General features: G+C 41.3%; 1 protein-coding gene across 22 annotated transcripts in view; it reads left to right on the forward strand.

Moving 5' to 3' along the window:
* The window catches only part of DLG1 (discs large MAGUK scaffold protein 1), a 322,080-nt gene that overhangs the window by 190,503 nt on the left and 110,618 nt on the right, over nucleotides 1–20,959 (forward strand). For all 22 annotated transcript variants that reach the window (XM_073578713.1, XM_073578705.1, XM_073578707.1 and 19 more), the window contains 5 exons: nucleotides 4,686–4,736; nucleotides 6,592–6,716; nucleotides 7,640–7,809; nucleotides 11,118–11,254; nucleotides 19,312–19,456. In XM_073578713.1, the coding sequence (XP_073434814.1) occupies nucleotides 4,686–4,736; nucleotides 6,592–6,716; nucleotides 7,640–7,809; nucleotides 11,118–11,254; nucleotides 19,312–19,456 (628 nt within the window). The remainder of the gene's footprint in view (nucleotides 1–4,685; nucleotides 4,737–6,591; nucleotides 6,717–7,639; nucleotides 7,810–11,117; nucleotides 11,255–19,311; nucleotides 19,457–20,959) is intronic.

A 20,959-nucleotide genomic window follows, 5' to 3' on the forward strand; every position in this document is an offset into this window, starting at 1 on the left:
GTCCAATCCTTATGGTCTTTGGCATACCTCAGCCTTGCTCTCCTTTGCTTCTCATTAAAGGTTTTTTTCTACCTTTGCATGACTTGAGCCCTGCCTCTAGGAGCCTGTTACAAACTGTTCTTGCCATGCATTTCACCCCAGCTGCCATTTGCCATTCCTTTTGTAGGTCACTTGATGTCATCCTGCGTTTTCTGAGTGACATTCGAATAAGATGACGGTCATCCCAGTCAGTGGAGAGTCGTTTTCGCCCTCTGCTGGTCTGTAGCTTTGTTGTCCCCAATATCTGCTGCTTGACTTTGTTGTAATGGACTGCCATCTTAGAAATTTTAAGCATGGAGGCAACATGACGCCCACTGTATCCCTCTGCTTGTAAAGCCAGTATTGAACCCTTCTTTTCCTCACTCAAGACTTTTCTTTTCAACTCCTTTGGCATGGTTAAATGTTATTTTTTCATTCCTATTACTTTTGGGATATTACTAGCACTTGTTTTGCCATCCAGCTTGTCCTATTGCAAGAGGATTGTGAACACCACAGCAGGGTTTTTTTTTTTATACTTTCCTTTGTTAAACAAGATTTGGTTCAGGTGATCACCTAATCAGAAGCACATTAAGTAGAATGAGTTTACTCTGGTTGGAATTCAACAGACACTGGAATGGAATAGCTCTCAGACATGTAGAGAAGCTGATTTTTATAAAACTGTGCAGTCGTCTCTTAATTTTTGCCAGAGCTGTATGTGAAAAACTAATCATTTTTTTTTTTTCCTGGTTGTTTTGTTGCAACTGATCTCTGACTTCCTCTTTATGCTCAATTCACTGATTGGGTGCCGGATTCACGTGTCACAACACCTCATTATACCCGCGGGGCCCTGGCACGGAAGGTGAGTATAAGCTTTATTATTTTATCAGAGCCAAGCGAGGGGTATGAGACATTGTCCAGGTAGTGGACAACTTCTATAACACTGTTACAGCCATGACATTACAACTGTAGCACCTGACTGCTGCAGAGACTCCCTGGTCTTAGGCATCTAGTGCTGACTATCTTACACTTCTTTGTTCCATGAGTTATAAGATGATAAAATGTTTGTTGTTTTCTCTTAAATTCTGCTCTGACAGATCTTGTGCGTGTCATAAAAAAATGAATCAATACTGCCAGGACAGGAAGGTCATACTGTGACACCATTGGCTTCATTTAACTGAGTGGCTCCATCGGGGCTATATTTTGGGATCCGTTCAGAATTCAGTTTTTTGGGAAATCTGTCAAAAATCCCAACCTAGATCATTATATAAGTGTGAAACTACCCTAAGTAACACAATCGGGTTCTCTGCTTCTATTTTATGTTATGAATTCTTCCACATACTTGTTTCATGTAACATTTGCAAACAACTGGGTATTTTAAAAGCTGCTGTCCAGGATACAAGTAATAGCATTGAAGCTGCTTTCTTGCAGGTTATTTTATAAACAAAAGCTGTCCATTACATTTTTAGTATTTGTGAAGTTCTATCCCCCATGGATTGGATGCTTTCCCAGTGGTTTCATTAGAATTTTGTGTAGTATCACATGTCATTCTTGCAATGGTTGTCTGGCCAGAATTGCAGCAGTAATGACAGCTGACTGTGTCACTTAAATGTTGGCTTCTGCTGGTTCACGGCAACTTTGTCTTTTGGAAGGCGAATTTCCAGGTGGTTTCTCCAACGGATTTCTTAAACGAGTGGTGGTGAATTGAGGACTTGCAGACGTGGGCTGACATGCAGATTGGCTCAGTTTTCAAATCAACTGCAGCTAAAAGGAGTTTTGTATTGTGGTCATCTGCAGTTTAGCTTATTAACATCACCACCATTAACAATGAAGCCTTTCTTATTAATTGGAAATCAAGCTTATCTATATGTTGACATAGTTTTTGACCTGTTGTAGGTGCACCCTTGTCATGTTGTGCCAGCTTAACTTTTTCTTTGGTTTCAGTTGTAAGGTGAACAGGAATGTACCGTAAATAATTCAGTATATTAATTATTTATGGTACATTCCTGTTCACCTTAGAATTTATTGATTGGTATGTGCCATCTTGCTGTTCTACTGTTATAGAATACAAACATTTAGGCTGTGTGTACATGTTTGGCTGGGTTCACATTGCGTTGTAGCAGTCCGTTAGACGGACTCTGTTACACCGCGGTATAATGCTGCCATTCAGCCCCATTGTCGGGCGCATCGCGACGCATGCTGTAAAGCGGCACGCATTCGCGACGTGCCGTCATTCATTGACGGAGTCTCGGACGCGGGCTGCAGCGTCTGAGGCTCCGTCACCGCTAGCGCCGATGAGTCATGAGCACTAGCGGTATAGCGTTAACGCAGCCTGTCAACGCTGTGCATTGAACGGGCTGTGTTAACGCAATGTGAACCTAGCCTTACATTTTTGCTGTTTTTTCAGTGCAGATTTTGCCAAAAAAATGAAGGGTTTGCTGATGCCAGCAAAGTGAATGAGAACCCTGAAGTCTCATGCACTTGTTGCTTATTTGTGACTTACAGATTTAAATCTGCAGGATGTCAATACTTTTAATTTTGTTGCAGATTTCACCCAAACTAATGGGTAGGTAAAAATCTGCAGCAAAAATGCACATTTATGCTGCTTAATTTTTCCTTCCAGAAATGTCTGCACCAAATGCTACCCTTAGGGTATCTTTTAGGGATATATACACCACATTTTATAATATGTCAATTGCTGCATATTACAGTAGCCGCATTGTGAAATTCATGAAATCTGATCTTGTGCTTCAGAGAACATCTGCGGTGTAAATTAACCATCACTGTGGATTTGTAATCTTTAGCATGTCAATTTATGTCGCAATAATCTGAATTCTGATGATTCTAGGCTGATACAAAGCAGCCAGACTATAATCATTAGGCTGAGTTCACACGTGACGTTTTTTTTGCGGTTTTAAACGCGCAATTTTGCCGCGAAAACGCAAAAAGTAAGCATCCCATGCAATCCTATGGGATTCCGCAATGCTGTGCTAATTCTGCGTTTTTTTTCTGCGGTGGAATCGCTTTGCGGTAAAAAACGCAGCATGCTCATTAATTTAGCGGAATCACGGCGATCCTGCACCCATAGGATTGCATTGTTCCGCTTACTTCCCGCATGTGGCTGTGCCCACCATGCGAAAAGTAAGCAGAACATTTGCGGATGGTACCCACGGCCCGGAGGAGTGGAGACTGTCCTCCGGGCTCTGGGTACCATATCCCTGTAAAAAATAGAATTAAAATAAAAAATATTGTTATTCTCACCTTCTGACGTCCCGCGCAGCCTTCCCGCCTCTCTCCACGCTCCTGGTCCCAGTAATCCTTTGCGAGAATGACCACGATGACGTCGAGATCTCGCGGGAGTGTAACGTCTCGCGGTCTTTTGCGATGACGTCGTGGGAGCGCGACGTCTCGTGGTTATTCGCACAAAGGATTACTGGGACCGGGAGCGTGGACAGAGGCGAGAAGGCTGTGTGGGACGCTGGAAGGTGAGAATAGCAATATATATTTTTTTTTCTTACATTTTATCTTTTACTACTGATGCCGTATAGGCATCATCAGTAGTAAAAAGTTGGTCACACTAGTCAAACACTATGTTTGACGAGTGTGACCAACCTGTCAATCAGTTCTCCAAGTGATGCTCGAGATCGCTTGGAAAACACTAGCATTTTGCAAGCTAATTACGCTTGCAAATCGCTAGTTTTTCCACTGGAAATTCGCGGGAATTTAAAATGCGATTTTCCCGCAGAATGGAATCCGGAATTCTCGCGGTAACTTCCGCGAGAGTTCCGCTACGTGTGAACGTAGCCTTAATCATCTTCTGAACATATTAATAGGCCACCTTTTATAACATAGATGCTTGTGTAATATTGTCGATGAGCCACGATTTTCAGTTCTGGGGTGAGGCCAAGGGGATGTGTAGCCACTTGAATTTTTTTTTTTGCCAAAACCTTCGATAGGGGTAAATTAACACAATAAGGCTATGTGCACACGCTTGCGGATTCACCCGCGGATTTGTATCTGCGGATCTGCAGGTAAAATGACCTGCGGATTGGCCTGCGGTTTGACACCTGGACAGTGGAATAGGTGGCAAACCGTAGCAGAATTCGCAGGAAGAATTGACATGTCAATTCTTTCTGCGGATTCAAAACCGCAGCTTTTCTGCAGTTGAAAAACCGCAGCATGTGCACAGCGGATTGTAAATCACATACTTACATTGTACTGTACACTGTCTGCAGAACTGATGCAGATCCGCAGCGGCCAAATCCGCTGCGGATCCGCAGCAGTATCCGCAGCGTGTGCACATAGCCTTAAGGAATGTGCAACCTGGCTTCTGTTCTTCACGCTGGTCCGCTTCTAAACCTTCCTGAAAAAAGCATTTACCAAGTGTGCAAAAGAAAGAACAGAAGAATTTCTGTTTAAAAATGACTTCCTTTTAAGTGGTTATGATTCAGGTTTCCAAAGGTGCCAAACAATTAAGAGACGTGAGCTGACCATTCTTCCAGCATCTTCTGTTACCATAACATTGCCCTTTTGTGATCATCACATGCTTGTATTGTATGGATGGATGATCTGATGTGAAAATGCTTCGCTAGTTTTAGATTTGATATTATTTTAGCGTTGTCATACTATCACAGCGATGCTAAAATCTAAAATATCCTGTTATTTTACAGGTAAATGGAACCGATACAGATTATGAATATGAGGAGATCACACTTGAAAGGGTAAATTGTGGATATTGTTGGAGTGCGTGCCCACGATCAGGAATAATAGCGCGCAGTCTATTCAGGGAAAGTACGCAGAGGAGACAAGCGTCTCTGTTACAGAAATTAACATGCTGCAGCTCGGAAACCCGCACCGCATGTCAGTTTGCGCAGCGATAAAAAGCACCGTGGCTACAGGATTTCTATAAATCACATGCGGTGTGCTTGTAATGAAGAACACAGCTTCCAAAACTCTACTCTTCCTGATCATGGGAACTTACCCTTATATTTGTACGGCAACATTTTATTAATTGTATTATTTATTATGCTTTTCCTATATGACCGTCCTTCTATTCCACTGCGCATTATTATTATTATTATTATTATTATTATTATGTATATATATATATATATATATATATATATATATATATATATATATATATATATATATATATATATATATATATATATATATAGCGCCATTGATTCCATGGTGCTGTACATGAGAAGGGGTTACATACAAATTACAGATATCACTTAGAGTAAACAAACTAACAATGACAGACTGATACAGAGGGGAGAGAGGACCCTGCCCTTTCGGACTTACATGCTACAGGATGGTGGGGAAGGAGACAGTAGGTTGGTGGGTTGCAGCAGTTCTGGTGTTGGTTGAGGTGATATCACCGGTAGTGGTGAGAGAGAAGGAGGTAGCGGGGTCATTGCAGGCTGTAGGCTTCCTTGAAGAGATGGGTTTTCAGGTTCCGTCTGAAGGATCCAAATGTGGTTGATAGTCGGACTTGTTGGGGCAAAGAATTCTAGAGAATAGAGGATATTTGGGAGAAGTCTTGGAGGCGGTTGGGTGAGGAGCGAATAAGTGTGGAGGAGAGAAGGAGGTCTTGGGTGGACCGGAGATTACGTGAGGGAAGGTATCGGGAGATTAGTTCAGAGATGTATGGAGGAGACAGGTTGTAGATGGCCTTGTAGGTCAGTATTAGTAATTTGAACTGGATATGCTGAGGGAATGGGAGCCAGTGAAGAGATTTGCAGAGGGGAGAAGCGGAGGAGTAGTGAGGAGAGAGATGAATTAGTCGGGCAGCAGAGTTAAGGATGGACTAGAGAGGTGTGAGGGTGTTAGCAGGGAGACCACAGAAAAGGATGTTGCAGTTGTCGAGGCGGGAGATGATGAGGGCATGCACAAGCATTTTAGTAGATTGAGGGTTGAGGAAAGGACGGATTCTGGAAATATAACATTATCATTGCTGTTCCCATTGGGGTACACAATCTAGATTCCCTATCAGTATGTCTTTGGAGTATGGGAGGATACCAGAGAACCCTCATGAAATCAACACAACACAGGGAGAACATTCAAACTCCTTGCTGATGTTGTCTTGATGGGATTCGAACACAGGACCCCAGTGCTGCAAAGAAACAGTGCTAACCACTGAGCCACCGTGCTGCCAACCGGTCCTCCTATTGTCACTGTTAAATTTGGATTGTACAGAAGAGATTTTTCCCAATCTGTGCAGTGGTAGGTGTCCTGCAGCACCCTTCAGTCTAACCTCAATCCCAGAATATTATGGTTTATCTGTGAAATATTGTCCGTTCACTTTAGTGTCTATATTTCATGTTTTATACCATTTTCATTTTTGAAAAGCCCTGAGTATTGAGCTAAACTTAGCTAATACAACGTAAGACATGTTCCACTTGTATCTTCATGTGTACAATGTGATATTGACCTGAGCGTAGATAAAACAGTCCATATTGTGTCCACCGCATTCATCTTGTTATTTTCAGTACATTTCTGATGCGGAGACGTCATGTGCAGTGCAACTTTTTATATAATCAAAATTTTTGCCATTGTGATTTGTTTCAGGGATCATCAGGACTTGGCTTTAGCATTGCGGGAGGTACCGATAATCCACACATTGGAGAGGATACAAGCATTTTTATTACAAAAATTATTTCTGGCGGTGCAGCAGCACAAGATGGAAGATTACGGTAGGTACAATTTAGGAGACAAAAACTTAAATACAATTCATAGATCTGTTAGGGTGAGTGCACACAGTGCAGATTGAGCTGCGGATTTTTCCGCCCGGATTTGCAGGTAAAGTGACCTGCGGATTTGCCAGCGGTTTTCCCTTGTGGTTTGACACCTGGACAATGGAACAGGTGTCAAACCGCTGCAGAATCCGCAGAAAGAATTGACATGCAGCAGAATTAAAACTGCAGCAAATCTGCGCGGAAAAATCCGCAGCATGTGCACTGCGGTTTTGAAATCCCATTGACTAACATGGTACTGTACTTTGCTTGCGGATCTGTTGCGGATCCGCAGGGCCAAATCAGAATCCGCAACGTGCGCAAATACCCCTATTTGCAATATAAAGCTTGGATAGTACATTCATATTGTGGTGTTTAGTATGTTGTGGGCTACTTTTTTTAAGGGGTGACAGAGTTCAAGGCTATGTGCACACGGTGCGGATTCTGCTGCGGACATCCACATACATCAATTGTTTGTCATAATTTGATTGTATTATGCAACAGAATGGATCAAAGGAATTTGATCCATGATTTGGCTAGAATTTCAAATTAACTTTTTTTTTTAAAAAAATAACACTTAAGATTTACACTAGAAATGTTGTCATGTTGTATTTGTACAATGAATGTATAAATGGAAGGGATAGTGTATAAAGTGGACATTTTAGCTAGCGTTTAGTGTTGGCTAATGCAGGGTGACAAGGTGTTGTGATAATCTGCGGTCAGTTCTTACATGGTTTTTAGATATAAAATGGCTTATTCATTGATAAACATCAACATGTTCAGTTAATGCATTTTGCCTTATTTAATTGATGTAATGCGTTTTTTTTTTCTTGTCCAGTTGTTGCATTTTATAATCCCCTATTCTTTTATACTATTCTCCTTAGAGTTAATGACTGTATATTACGGGTGAATGATGTGGACGTACAAGATGTGACACACAGTAAAGCTGTTGAAGCGTTAAAGGAGGCAGGATCTATTGTGCGCCTATATGTAAGAAGAAGAAAGCCAATAACTGAGAAAATAATGGAGATAAAGCTTGTTAAAGGCCCCAAAGGTAAGTGGAAAATCCATAGGATTCATTAATTCACTGCACAATGCCATTATTATTCCACTTATCACACAGCACCCTGCACGTAGCTCCAGCAGATGATTGAGGGTTATAGTCACTAGGTATGCGAATGGTTGTCGCTGGTTCATCCAGACTCCCTGCCATCATAGCCTTGTTCCCTCTGAAGTTTTTAGTGTGATCTTTCTAGATTTCAATGTGCTGTGCTCTGTAGTCTGGCACCTTAAGCAAGCCTCTTTATCTGGACTGTGGGCACCAGATACTCTTTAGTTCCCTGATAAGGTTGCCAAGCAACCGGAGAAAAGCGCATTGCAGAACATGACAATTCTGAAGGGATGGAAGGCTCCTCATTGACAGATTTAGGTGGGTGATACTTGAATAGCTTTGTGGCAGAGACCAGCCACAATACCCCTGTTGGATTCAGAGCCATATTCTTTATTCCTGGTGTAAATGTCTATTCCAGCTGCTTGAAATTTAAAGGGAAAAAAAAAAGCCACCGTAATACTTCCACCTCGACTTGTGTTGTTTATAATTGCAACCATGCCATAAGTCTCCAGTTCACAAAATAAAGTGCTTTGTTTTTTCCCATCAGAACATATTCTATAATATACTGGTCAGCTGGTCACTCCCAGAATGGTTTGAAGTCTCCATAACTATTCTGTGTGATTGCACGAACATCCATTGGCATGACATGTGGATAAAGGGATCTGAGGCTACATTCCCACAGCAGGTCCGACAGTGATACCTGCAGTTGTATTTATCGGTTAGCATTGCGAAAAAGTGGCAGGAAGCCACACATTTCACCCTATCACCTCACAAGGGGTGAAACTCGCACCTATATCCGCAGCATAGATTGGCTACTGCAGATACATGTTGCAGCACATCTGTGAGATTATTAAGAATCTCATTCACTTTACTGGCATTGTAAAATGTAGCAGATTTTTCTGCAAGAAAGTACTCCTTAAAACTTCCTCTTAGTTTTCCTCACATTCTATAGTGTAATGTACTGTAGTAATGCAATCCCCTGTATTATGGCTAGTGTGAAATGCTGTTCATTATATCTTGAAAGATTGAAAATGTTACCAATTTTTTTTTTTTTTTTTTACCTTAAAACAAGGAATAAAATAAAGAACTATTTAATATTCTGCAGTATTTCTCTGTTCACATGTAAACTTGTGCCATTGATAATTGCTAATCGTTCTATAGCAAAGTTAATGTGTTCTCATATGGTTATAGCCATAAGTAAAATTGCTCACAGAGCCAGTACCAAGTTTAGCAAACCGATGCCTGAAATGTCATTCTGCATACGATCTGCTGTCAGTAGGTGCTTATTGAAGAATCAAGATGAACTATGATCCTCAGCCATTATTGGTGTAACCCATAGAAATTACTTATTAAAGTGCCTGATATTTCATCCAGAATAATATTTAATTTATATTTGTAATTACTATGGCCGTTTGCAAAGTGAGTAGTGTGCAAACAATGATAGGAATCAGCACTTTTGTTTGCATATATAATGCAGCATAGCCTATTATTAAAGCGTAATGTGGGTGATCTTATGTATTCCTGTGTTTACTTATTTTAGTTGATATGCGATTTTTGAGTTATCATGTTAATTCATTCTTTCCCTCTGATATGGTTTCCCTGATGTAGCCTATAATTCCCAAGATACCTTTGGCTGTGCAGCCAGGGCTTCAGCCTGACTTCTGGTTTCCTCCTGACCGTTCCATAAGCTGGTGTCAAGGAATACAAGATGAAGCAGCATCTTATAGGATTAACCAGAAAATACACACAAAATTAGCATAGACCGTCAGTCAGAATCAAGGGACATTGTATGGACTTGCCAGCAGAAATTATTTCTTCACCTGCATAGGGAAAATACAGAGGAATATTGAGCGCAGAGGCATCAGTTGTGAATATAGGGGGGCTGTCTGAAGCTGCCATGAGGGAATTGATAGGTCATGTCATCGTGCAGTGCCCAGGAGTCGGAGACTTGGGGCTCACTCAAATGTCTGTGATTTTTTTTGTTTGCAAAAAAAGATCTGCGTTTCATTAGTGTTTTTCAGATTAAAAATAAAACGGGACTGAAGGATTTTTCTGCCATCTTATAACAATCAGTCTGTGAAAAATGTACAGCACACAGATGGCATCCGAGTACTGTCCAATCTTTTTTTTTTTTTTTTTTGTCTCATGGAACCATAGCCTTGCATTGGCAAGTTTGATCCAACAGTCGATTAAGTATTGGACAAGTCCTCTGCTTTTGCACGGACTGCTCAATCCAAGGAAAAAAGTCAGACATGAGAACAGCTCCTAAAGGTACTGTCACACTTAGCGATGTACCAGCGATCCCGACCAGCGATATGACGCGGTCAGGATCGCTGGTACATCGCTAAGTGGTCGCTAGTGAGCTGCCACATAGGCAGATCTCACTAGCGACATCGCTGGGGACGGGGATCGCTACTTACATGTCACACCAGGCGATCCTGCGTCCTCCCGCCCGGCTCCACGCGTCGCTCGTCCTCACAGCAGGAAGCGCCGCAGGAAGCTGACGACGAGAAACAGTCCTGAACGTTCTCGCGCGATCAGCGATAACCAGCGGGGGAGCCGGTCTTAGCTAAGTATCAGACACAGAGATATCGCTAGCAATATCGCTATAAAGTCACTAGTTATAGCGATATTGCTAGCGATATCTCTTAGTGTGACATGCCCTTTAGACTATATTAGGTATAAGTGCTATCCATGAAAAACACGGATAGTCACTCATATAAGCAAAAACTGATGTTTGACTGAATACTTAGTGCTTGAAATGGCCTTACTTATAATTACAGATTTAAAAGTTTTAGACTTATATATTATCTAAATATAATTTATTTATTTTTTCAGTATATACTTACAAATGTATTCCCACCAGGGCTTTATCTGTCCCAAAGCAGAACTTGGCTGTAAAATGCTTGCATTCTTCATAAAACAGTGACGATTGAATAGTTTTCTTTACGCCCCCATGTTACCATTTTTATTGTCAAAGCATCATATTCTTACACAGTCTGCCACTGTCAGTGCTGACTCTTCAGTGCTTGAATGTATAGGACACATCCCCAATTGTTAGTTCATGAAGACTACAAGTACTCGGTAAAACAGATGAGTCCGAAGCTGAGTGCTCCTCCTAAAGTATACTTACATAAAAGAACAAACGACTGATGCGTTGAGATCTTTTCTAAAGTAGCCAATAATACCTTGATAGCTCAATGTGTTTGTAAGATTAAATATTTAAGCCATGTGAATGTTTTTTATTATAGGCCTTGGCTTCAGTATAGCTGGCGGTGTTGGAAATCAGCACATCCCTGGTGACAACAGTATTTACGTCACAAAAATCATTGAGGGTGGTGCAGCACACAAAGATGGCAAGCTTCAGATTGGGGATAAACTCCTTGCAGTAAGTATGCATTGCTGAGATGATTTTAAAATGGTAAAGAAGTCCTCCTGCAGAACAAATACTACCTCACTACTATCTCAATGATGATGATATGCATCTTTGTTCTTACACCTCACTCCTCTGCCTACACTTTTAGTAGCTGACATGGAGAATTCACAAGGAAGCAGGAGAAGAAGGCTAAAGCAACATTTCCTTAGGGATACATTGAGCACCCTAGATACAGCCCTTACAAGTAGCAGAGACAGTTTGGAGAACTGTGGTAGTCTGCTGCTAGTCATTGTGTATACTTGTCTACAATATCACTGCTCTCCTGGGTTTTCTAACTTACGAGGGTTGTCCACTACTAGGACAACCCCTTCTTCAACTAATTGGCTCAAAATTAAATAAAGCCTATACTCTCCTCCCGTGCCGGCTCCGTTCCAGCGGTGTCTGCACTCACGGTCCAAGGACTGTGATGGGGGTGTTAACATGTGATGCCCAGCGCCCAATCAGCTCTGGCGTCACTGTCTCTGCCTTTGCACAAACCGTACATGAAGAGGAAGTCCGGAATCAGTTTGTCTGAAGGCGGAGACAGCGACAGCAGCGCTAATTGGACGCCGGTATCACATATCTCAACACTGCATCACAGCCCCCGGGATAGCGAGTGCCGACATCACAAGAGCCGCGCAGGCACAGGAGGTGCATATAAGTTTTATTATTCTATCAGGACCGAACATTTAGTATAGCAAGGGATTGTCCCAGTAGTGGACAGCCCCTTTAATGTCCATTTATGGGGAAAAATTATATAGTCACCAGTCTTTGCAGGGTTGAACATGGAGGGACAGCAATCTGTGAACTAGATGGATTTTGTAGATGCAGATGTAATGCTTTAGTTAACAGGAAGTTCTCTGTACAAGGGAGACTGATTTATGATTTTTATAGAAGGGAAATCTCTGCACTGTGGGCCAGAATAAGATCATGCGATCAAGAGGCGCCCATAATTAAAAGGTTAAAAAGGAAGGGTGCAACTAGGATTAAATAGATTAATGCAGCCATGTTCACTTCTAGGTAGCTTTTATATGCAAAATAATTAAAAAAAAAAAAATGCAGTACTTTAAAAAGCAGCTAAAGTTTTGTTGAATTTTACTTGTTTTTTTAGACTTTTAATTGTGTGAGGTTTGGTGTGGGTCAGTATTCTGAGACCTCCACTGGTCACTCAAAAGGCATCTTAAAAGTTCTCTGGTGTAAAACTGCTTTAAATGTTGCAAAATGTTTGCGGTATTCAAAATTGTGCAAATATTTTGCATCGTGGCGGATTTACAGTAGTTTTGTCCAGTTCTGCCAATTTTTTTTATTATTTTTAAAGTGGACTGAGATTTGGTAGGGGTGCCCAGGCACGCCTGATAAATTATCATAATTTACACCACAGTAGTAAGTCGGTCTGTCATAAGTTTCTGGCAGTGGCACATGGCAACTGAAAGATGTGACATTCATTAAGAGGTGCATTCCTCTCAATGAATTTGGTGCATTTAATTAAGTGCTCCATTCATTAAGATTACAGTACAAACCTCCAGTTTTAATGAATGTGGGCCTAGAACTTTTGTATTTTGAATCATAGAAAATAAAAGTTAGAGTAATTAAATATTTTTCAAATGTTTTTCATGTTATAGGCCCTTAAACTATGTGTATATTGGTGAAAGTCCAGGTCCTTAGACGTCCAACGATCAAACACCTCTGTGCATGTGCTCACACATCTTCTGTTTCCTGAACTGCACAGTTCTAAGAGGTCTTTTGAGCCATTATGAGATTGTGCACTGTCAGTACACTTTATAAGAATACCTAGCATACAGACGAGCTCTGCCCCCTCAAGTGACATCATTTGCGGAGGCGACCCTGGTCTCTGCACGCTGGGTGTTCGTTTTACAATACGCACTGACAGTGCACTTTCTTGTCAGCTCTTTACAGCTGATCTGAGCCAGCGACAGAGCGCACTGTTATGAATGAGTCACAGAGGAGGAAAAAACAAAAAGCAAGCTAAGCCCAGAAAACCGGAGAGGTTGGTAACTAGCGGATTGCAGACCCCTGATCCTATCCACAACAACTAGCAGTAGCCGTGGAGCATGCCTACGGTGGTCCTAGACGCCTCGTCACGGCCGGAGAACTAAATAAGCCTAAAGAAAGAAGGGGAAAATCTAAACTGCCCCAGAGCAGACCCCAAAGCAATAGACAGCCCCCAACATGTATTGTCGGTGAAACAAGATGAAAACACAGACACAGGTAGAAAGATAGGCTGAGCAAACGATGGGGCCCTCGCTAACTAGAAAGGACAGGAAAGAAAAGCTGCTGTCTGCAATCACGCAAAAAACCCTACCAAAAAGAAAGTCCAACACGTCTGATAGAAAAAGGCCCTGAAGTCGCTAGACTTCAAATCACTATCAGCACTCAGGTATATTCTGAAGACCGAGCAAAAGAGATCAATTGATCAGAGACAAAATGGGGATTCAGCCCAGTCCCAGCCAGGGCTGGCCGAACACAAAAACTAAGTAAACCAGACAAAAACTCATATGAACAATAGCAGAGAAAACTTAGCTTTAGGAAGGCAGGAACCAAACTGGAAACCAGGAGCCACAGTCAGGAAAAATCACCAGCAAGAAACTAGGGAGTCGGCTGCCTTAAATCCAATCAGAAACTCCTGATGTCCAATCGCAGTCCTCTTCCTCAGGTGGCCGGTCTCTGCCATTTAGATCAGCTTCATTACCTCCCTTCACCAACAGAGGGAGTCCAGATAGAGAACTCACTACTCTGTCAGCACAGTCAGCTCCATAACCCTCACCAGAAGCCAGAGGCAAACCCGAAAATGAGCTCACAACAGCGCACTGTCATTGTGCACATCGCACTGGGACTAGCCCAGATCCTGTAACGAAGGTCACTGAGGACACTATGTTTTAGGGATGCGGCAGTAGCTACTGCAGCTTCTGCCCCCTGATGACGTTTCGTTTGAGAATCTCATCATGCACTTGGATTCTCAAACGAAGCGTCATCAAAAAAGAGGTTGTTAAAAAAAATAAATCAGGTAGTGTAGTGAGGGGAAGGTTAGGGAATTTTTAATTAGAGTATATTAGAAAATAAGTTAGATTATGAAATTAAATGGGCATTTAGGATGAAAATTAATTTGTACTTCAGTCCACCCATTTAAGGTCAAAATTCGCTGTCATTAAGAAGTTAAGAATCCGAATGTGATGACTGTTGGCTTAAGATGTTACAGCATGTATGTTCTCCGTGCCTACGTTTCAGCACATAGAAGTAATAGTTCATAAACTATCACAGCCTGCTGAATAATTTATTGTGTTTTAATGATGGCATTTGTCCTAAAAGTTTTTGCTGTTAGCATTAAAATGTTAAACTAGATTTTAAGTGCAGATAATTGTATCTGGCATTTTGCACTTGATTTTAAAATATGTTGTGTATGTATAAAATGAATGTAACGAGTTTGTGTCGAACAGAACATTTTATTTCCTTTATCCCACAATTTTTATTTGCTTTTAGTTTCATGGTTGCCTACTGGTAAAGTGGGGATGCCATGTTTATATCTTAAAGAGAAGTTGTCAGCCTAATTTTGTATTGTAAAGACATGGCTGTAGTGTCCAGTAATACTGATTACATTGATACCTTTTGGTGAAGAAATCCACGTTGTGATTCTTCTGTAATCCGCATTTGAAGTTTTCTGTTAGACAGGGAGGAGAAGACCTATTATTTCCCAGCCCTTCTCCTGTCTCTGAATGCCAGGAGAGATTTCACACAGAGGAAGCAGTAGAGGGGTCGGGAAATGACAGACAGGAGGAAAAGACCCTGTGCACAGTCCGGCCCCTGTGCACCCAAATCTAATTAGCTGAGAGCTCCAAATAAAAGAATCACCACAATCTGGATTTCTTCAGCCTAGGTATCAATTTAATCTGTATTACAGCGCTACTACAACTGTGTTTACATTACCAAATTGTGCTAATTGTTCTCTTTAATCCCCTTCCCAACATATGACGTACGGTTACGTCACATGCCACCAAGCTCTCATCTTTTCTGCTAGATGATAGCTGAATTATCCAGTTATCATCTGCCTCTAACAGCTGTGGCTGTAGCGGAGCTCCACCCGGGGCTGTTAACCAGTTAAATGCTGCTGTCATTCTTTGACAGCGGCATTTACAGTATGTCGGCAGGGGGGGTGTCATTCTATGCACCCATCTGTGTGCCCACAACATGATCTTGGGGTGCCGTTTGTTTGCCATGGCAGCCAGGGGGGGGGGGTCTCCTGAAGACCTCCGTACCTGTCATGACTGTTCTCCTGTGAAAGCTGGAAAGTAGTTGGCATTCATAGGAGACTGATTATCACAATATATAGCATTACTATAACACTGCTGTGTATAGCACACTTTTTAATATTATGAAAAAAAGCATTTGTTATAATTACCCTCCTTTTCCCAATTAAAAATATAGAAATGGTAAAAAAAACACATATTTGGTATCACTACGTCCATAAAAGTCAGATTTATAAAAATATAAAATAAATTAATATGGTTGCCTAATGAGAAGGAAGAAAATCGAAAACAACAGAATTACGTTTATTCAGCCACCTCTGCGCTGCAAGAAATGCAATAACGGCAATCAAAACATCGTATCTTGCCAAAAATAGTATAAATAAACATATCAACCCAGTGTGCATGTGTTGGTATCTTCGTAATCGTAATGACTTGGAGAATCATATCGCCAGGTTACTTTTACCGTATACTGAACCTGATAAATAAAAATCCCAAAACAATTGTGGCATTGCACTATTTTTGCAATTTAGAATCACTTGGAATTCACCTCCCCCGCTTTTCAGTGAATCACATGATAAAATGAATGGTGTCTTTCAAAAGTACAATTTATCTAGAAGAAAAACAAGCCCTCATATGGCTATGTGGACAGAAAAATAAAAAAAGTTAAGACTCTTGGAAGAAGTAGAGGGAAAAAACGGAAATTGGCTGCCGTGGCAAGGGGTTAAAAGTGCACCCAAGCAGAGGAAGAATTCACTCTAAAAGGGCATAAGATTGTTCAAAGACCTAAAACATAAGGCGGTCATGATGCCTGCCTCCTGCAATCCAAAGGATAGGTCATCGATATATACCGTAATCCCTGGACAACTCCTTTAGTTTACTGCATTGTAATCTTCAGTGCACTTGCTTTTACTGGTAGAAGTTTATATTCTGTGAATACGGGCTGAGAGCCACTGGTGAGTGAGTTGCCGATCGCCCGCAGATCAGGGAGAATGTTGAGAGCCTTGTCCAGCACCTGGTGGCGGGGAACAGCGCTTACTGTAACGCTTCTTCCCTGGCCTCTGATCCATGTCACATGGATGATCTCCATGTGTGTTATGCGTGTGCACGTGTGTGGGACATGTCGGCGTGTTTTGCCCATGGACACAGTCTATGGAAACACACTGTGTACAGACCCATTCACTTGAATAGGCAAATAGCGCTCCGTTCCTCCTGAGTCTCTCCTCATGGCTAAGTAGCACTGTACAGTCACATATAGGGTATTGCCACATTCCGTAGAAATTGTTGGACAAATTTTGTTGCCAGTTTTACCCACTTCTTGTGTGAAAATGTAAAATCTTTGGCTAAAACAACATTTTGGTGGTAAATGTGTAGTTATTTTGTCTTGACTGCCTAATGGTACAAAATTCTGTGACACATCCATGGTGTCAATATGATCACTGCACCCGTAGATGAATTCATTGAGAGGTGTAGTTCATAAAATGGGGTCACTTATTGGGTATTCGTGGTTACGACCACTAGCAACTAGCCAACTGTCATTAGATCAGTGGTCGTAACCATGGATACCTAAAGTCCTTCAATGCCTGCACATGAAGAAAGAGACATAGCGAATCAGAGAAACTATACTACATTTCTAACTGTATACATTTGCTAATAGGATCTTGACGATGGGAATACCCCTTTAACTATATGTTGGCACAACGAAGTCAGCAAAATTGCACTTGTCATTCACTGTATGTATCAATGGTAAAATAAAATGGGTTCGCAAACTTTTGGTTATGAAACCAACCCTTTTAAAGGGAATCTGTTAGCTGCTTTTTGCTATGTAATCTGAAGACAGCATGAGGGTGTAGGGAAGGTGACCTGACGGACGGACGGACTAGTCAGAGTGAAGAAAGATAGGTTTGCACAGTGTATGTAGGAGTCAGTGATTACAGTGGGGAAACAACTAGGAAAGTGTAGTGGACGTGCAGTACCTTGGGATGACCATTAGATGGCAGGGTGGAGTGTGAGCAAAGGACTTTACAGCAGCTTAGGGCTTTAGAAACCGTTGGTCATGGGGGGCGTGGTGACAGTTAGTGACAGTTTCAAGGAACCGGGGAAGTTATAAATACTGAGGGAGGGTTCCAGAAAGTTCCAGTCCCCAGGGGGAGCCCAGGTGACAGGAGGACTTCGCCAGTCTGTGTGTCCTGAGGAGAATCCGACCAAGGGGACTGAGGAGAGGGAAACGTCAGGGGGTGGTCCTGACAGAAAGATACCGCAGAAGAGACGAGGCAGTGAGTGCCATATACCGTATTTGACACGACGACTGACCAGTGAAAGCGCTGTTGGTTATTGGGCCTAGGGCGGCCACAGTGGCGGACCTGGCAGGAGCATCGAACAAGTGAAGGAGGGACAGTACGCATATGTACGTCCTTATTGTAAAAGTACGGTGTGTAAACGGCTCTGGAAACGGAGGGCCGATAAGTGAAGAAACGTGCGGTGTGCTGCGGAGGCCGTCAGGCGGACGGCAAGTAATGAAATAAACTTGGACCTGTTGCACCCAGAATCTGCCTCATCGTGTCTCTGTCATCATCTCTGCGCAGTACAAAAGTAGGACCACCCCCCCCCCAGCTCGGCACCCCACCACCGACACTACAAGGTAAAACACAGATTTCAGCAATGCCTCTTATCAAGCTCCGTGCTTTTGTTTGCTTACAGTGATTCTTTCAGCACCAGTAGCTTATCATTGCTGTGAGCCCCGCTCGGGCACGCCCCCTCCTGTGATAGGCAGCTCGCTGTCTACTGACATTGTATACAGAGCCAGGTGTGGGCGGGGTTAGCTTTCTCAGCTCTGCTACATTGCTAAATCTAAAAACTGTGTCAGAATGGCTGCACCCACTACATCGTTGGATTCAGCTTCTCTTTGCCTACATCAAGCATTTCTCAAATGAGATGGCAAAAGCCTGCTGACAGATTCCCAAAGCAATTTTAAATGTATTTTTCTGTTGTAAACTTTCATTATCTTCTTGCACTTATGATTTTTTTTGTCCTCCTTTTCCTTACGATAGACAGAATCTGCTATGTAGGCTAAAGCTGGGCCACAACTGCTGTGAATATTGTGGTGGTTTCCCAGCATCTATTCTCATATATAATAAATGACTGAATAGAAAAGTAATATTTCACTTGAGGTCAACTCAAGAATTTTTTTTTTTCAAGCTTTTATTTTATTTTAGTGAGCAAATACAATTGAATCACTAGTCTTTGACATATTTCAGAGTGGACTGCTCAGTTTGGCTAGTTTTCCATTTCCCGGGAACTTAGGTCTGCACTTTCTTTGTGATATGTTAGTCTTGAGGTTTCCTGTCAATAGCTGTGTTGTCAGGGGAATTCACTTATTTTCTTATACATAACCTGATGTACCAGAAAGATCACTACATGAATACAGAAGGCTGATCTGTATAACACTGGTGCCCCAACAGACCCAAGTTCAAGGTTAGGTGAAGAAAAAAGCAACATATCACTATAAACATTCTTCCTGTATGAAAATCTTAACTTTTTTCCCAGTTTACATTTTTTATGTGTACTTCGATTCATGCTATCAACCGAATTATCCTTATTTTCTGTAATGTAGGTACATAAGCATGTTCAAGATGAAAATAAGCAAAGTCTTTCATTCTTCTAATCTGTGGGGGTCCTAGAGGTCAGACCCTCATCAATCCTAATGGTCTTGTTATATGCCATCACATTATAAGATGGTAATAACCTTCTAATTTGTTTCTTTACTTGCAGGTAAACGCGGTGTGCTTGGAAGAAGTTTCTCATGAAGAAGCTGTGACTGCTTTAAAGAATACTTCAGATTTTGTGTATCTCAAAGTAGCAAAACCGACCACCATGTTTATGAATGACAGCTATGCTCCTCCTGATATCACAAATTGTGAGTGGTGAATATGTCATCAAGAAATGTCCTCGCTGATCCTTCTGGTTTAGTTTGACTGTTTTCTCTAAATAGTATTGATTAGCTTGGAGGTGCTTGTTCCTCTCACTTGCAAGAAGTTGTAGAATTATGGTACATTAAATTATTAATGGGGTACACCTTCAGTAACTAAGAAACCACTGTATACTCCGGATATGGTGGAAGATGAAACCGGCAGGGTATAAAAATAAAAGAAAATATGATGTGTGTAATATACAATGTAAAGAACACACAGAATAAAATAATCAGACAATGGCCTTTAATACCATGTTTACATTTGGGTAACTAAAAAAGGCACCCCAAATGTAAACATGGTATTATAAATCCATAATAGGCTATATAGTAAAGCTTTCCTAGTAACCATGCTATACTGGCGACAAAGGAGAGCAACTCCGAAAAGCGCGTCGGGGCGCGTTATTTTGGCCTATCAGGTAATTGTTGATTCCTTGTTTTATTTTTTCATTGTGTGGCGCTTAATTTTTACCACTTATTGGTATTCACGGTCACTCTTTGAGCCATACCACTATTGCACTTTACTTGAAGTTAGCATTTTTTGCCACACATTGCACTATTTTTGTGTTTTTGGGTCATTGTATGTATTTTTTACCTGTTATTCATTGAGCCAGTATAGCATGGTTATTAGGAAAGCTTTACTATATAGCCTATTATGGATTTATAATACCATGTTTACATTTGGGGTGCCTTTTTTAGTTATTCTAAGTGTACACCTATTGTTGTTTTATACCTTAATAAAGGCCATTGTTTGATTATTTTATTATGTGTGTTCTTTACATTGTATATTACACACATCATATTTTCTTTTATTTTTATATCCTGCCGGTTTCATCTTCCACCATATCCGGAGTATACAGTGTTTTTTTTCACCGGATGGTCTGCCATCCAATTTTTTCAGAGGGGTTTTTTTGACATATCTTTCATTATATATTTAATTATTTCAAAAAATTGTTTATTTTGGAATATTATTTTTATTCCCCACTGTTGTAACTTCAGTAACAAAGGTGGATAGGTGCTCATTGTATAGGTATGGGTTATCTATGTGGCATAAATATACACTGCCGCCTCTATTTTGCAAGCCAGTCTTAATAAAGGGAGCAATGGAGTTAGATGCACTAAATTTATTAAGAGGCGTGCCAGGAACTTGTTGATTTCTGTCCTAATTCATGACAGTCCGATGTCAGTTATTCTGAATTTGTCACGCATGCTTCACCATACAATGACCTGCTCACACACTGTCCACTTTTCTGGGGCTGCCATGAAAAGTCCTAGTCACAATGTATTTGCTCAACTTGAAGTACAAACATTTTTTTGACATTTCATGCCATAATTCTGGCAAAAACTGCTTAATAAGGCAAGCACTATATATCCAAAGAACGGCTTGATAGACCTACCATGCCTGAACCACAAGTACAACAGAACCTGTCGTATTCATGCAACATGAACCAC

Source organism: Dendrobates tinctorius, unplaced genomic scaffold, assembly GCF_039654945.1.
Source record: "Dendrobates tinctorius isolate UK_male_01 unplaced genomic scaffold, ASM3965494v1 ptg000060l, whole genome shotgun sequence".
Lineage (NCBI taxonomy): Eukaryota > Metazoa > Chordata > Amphibia > Anura > Dendrobatidae > Dendrobates > Dendrobates tinctorius.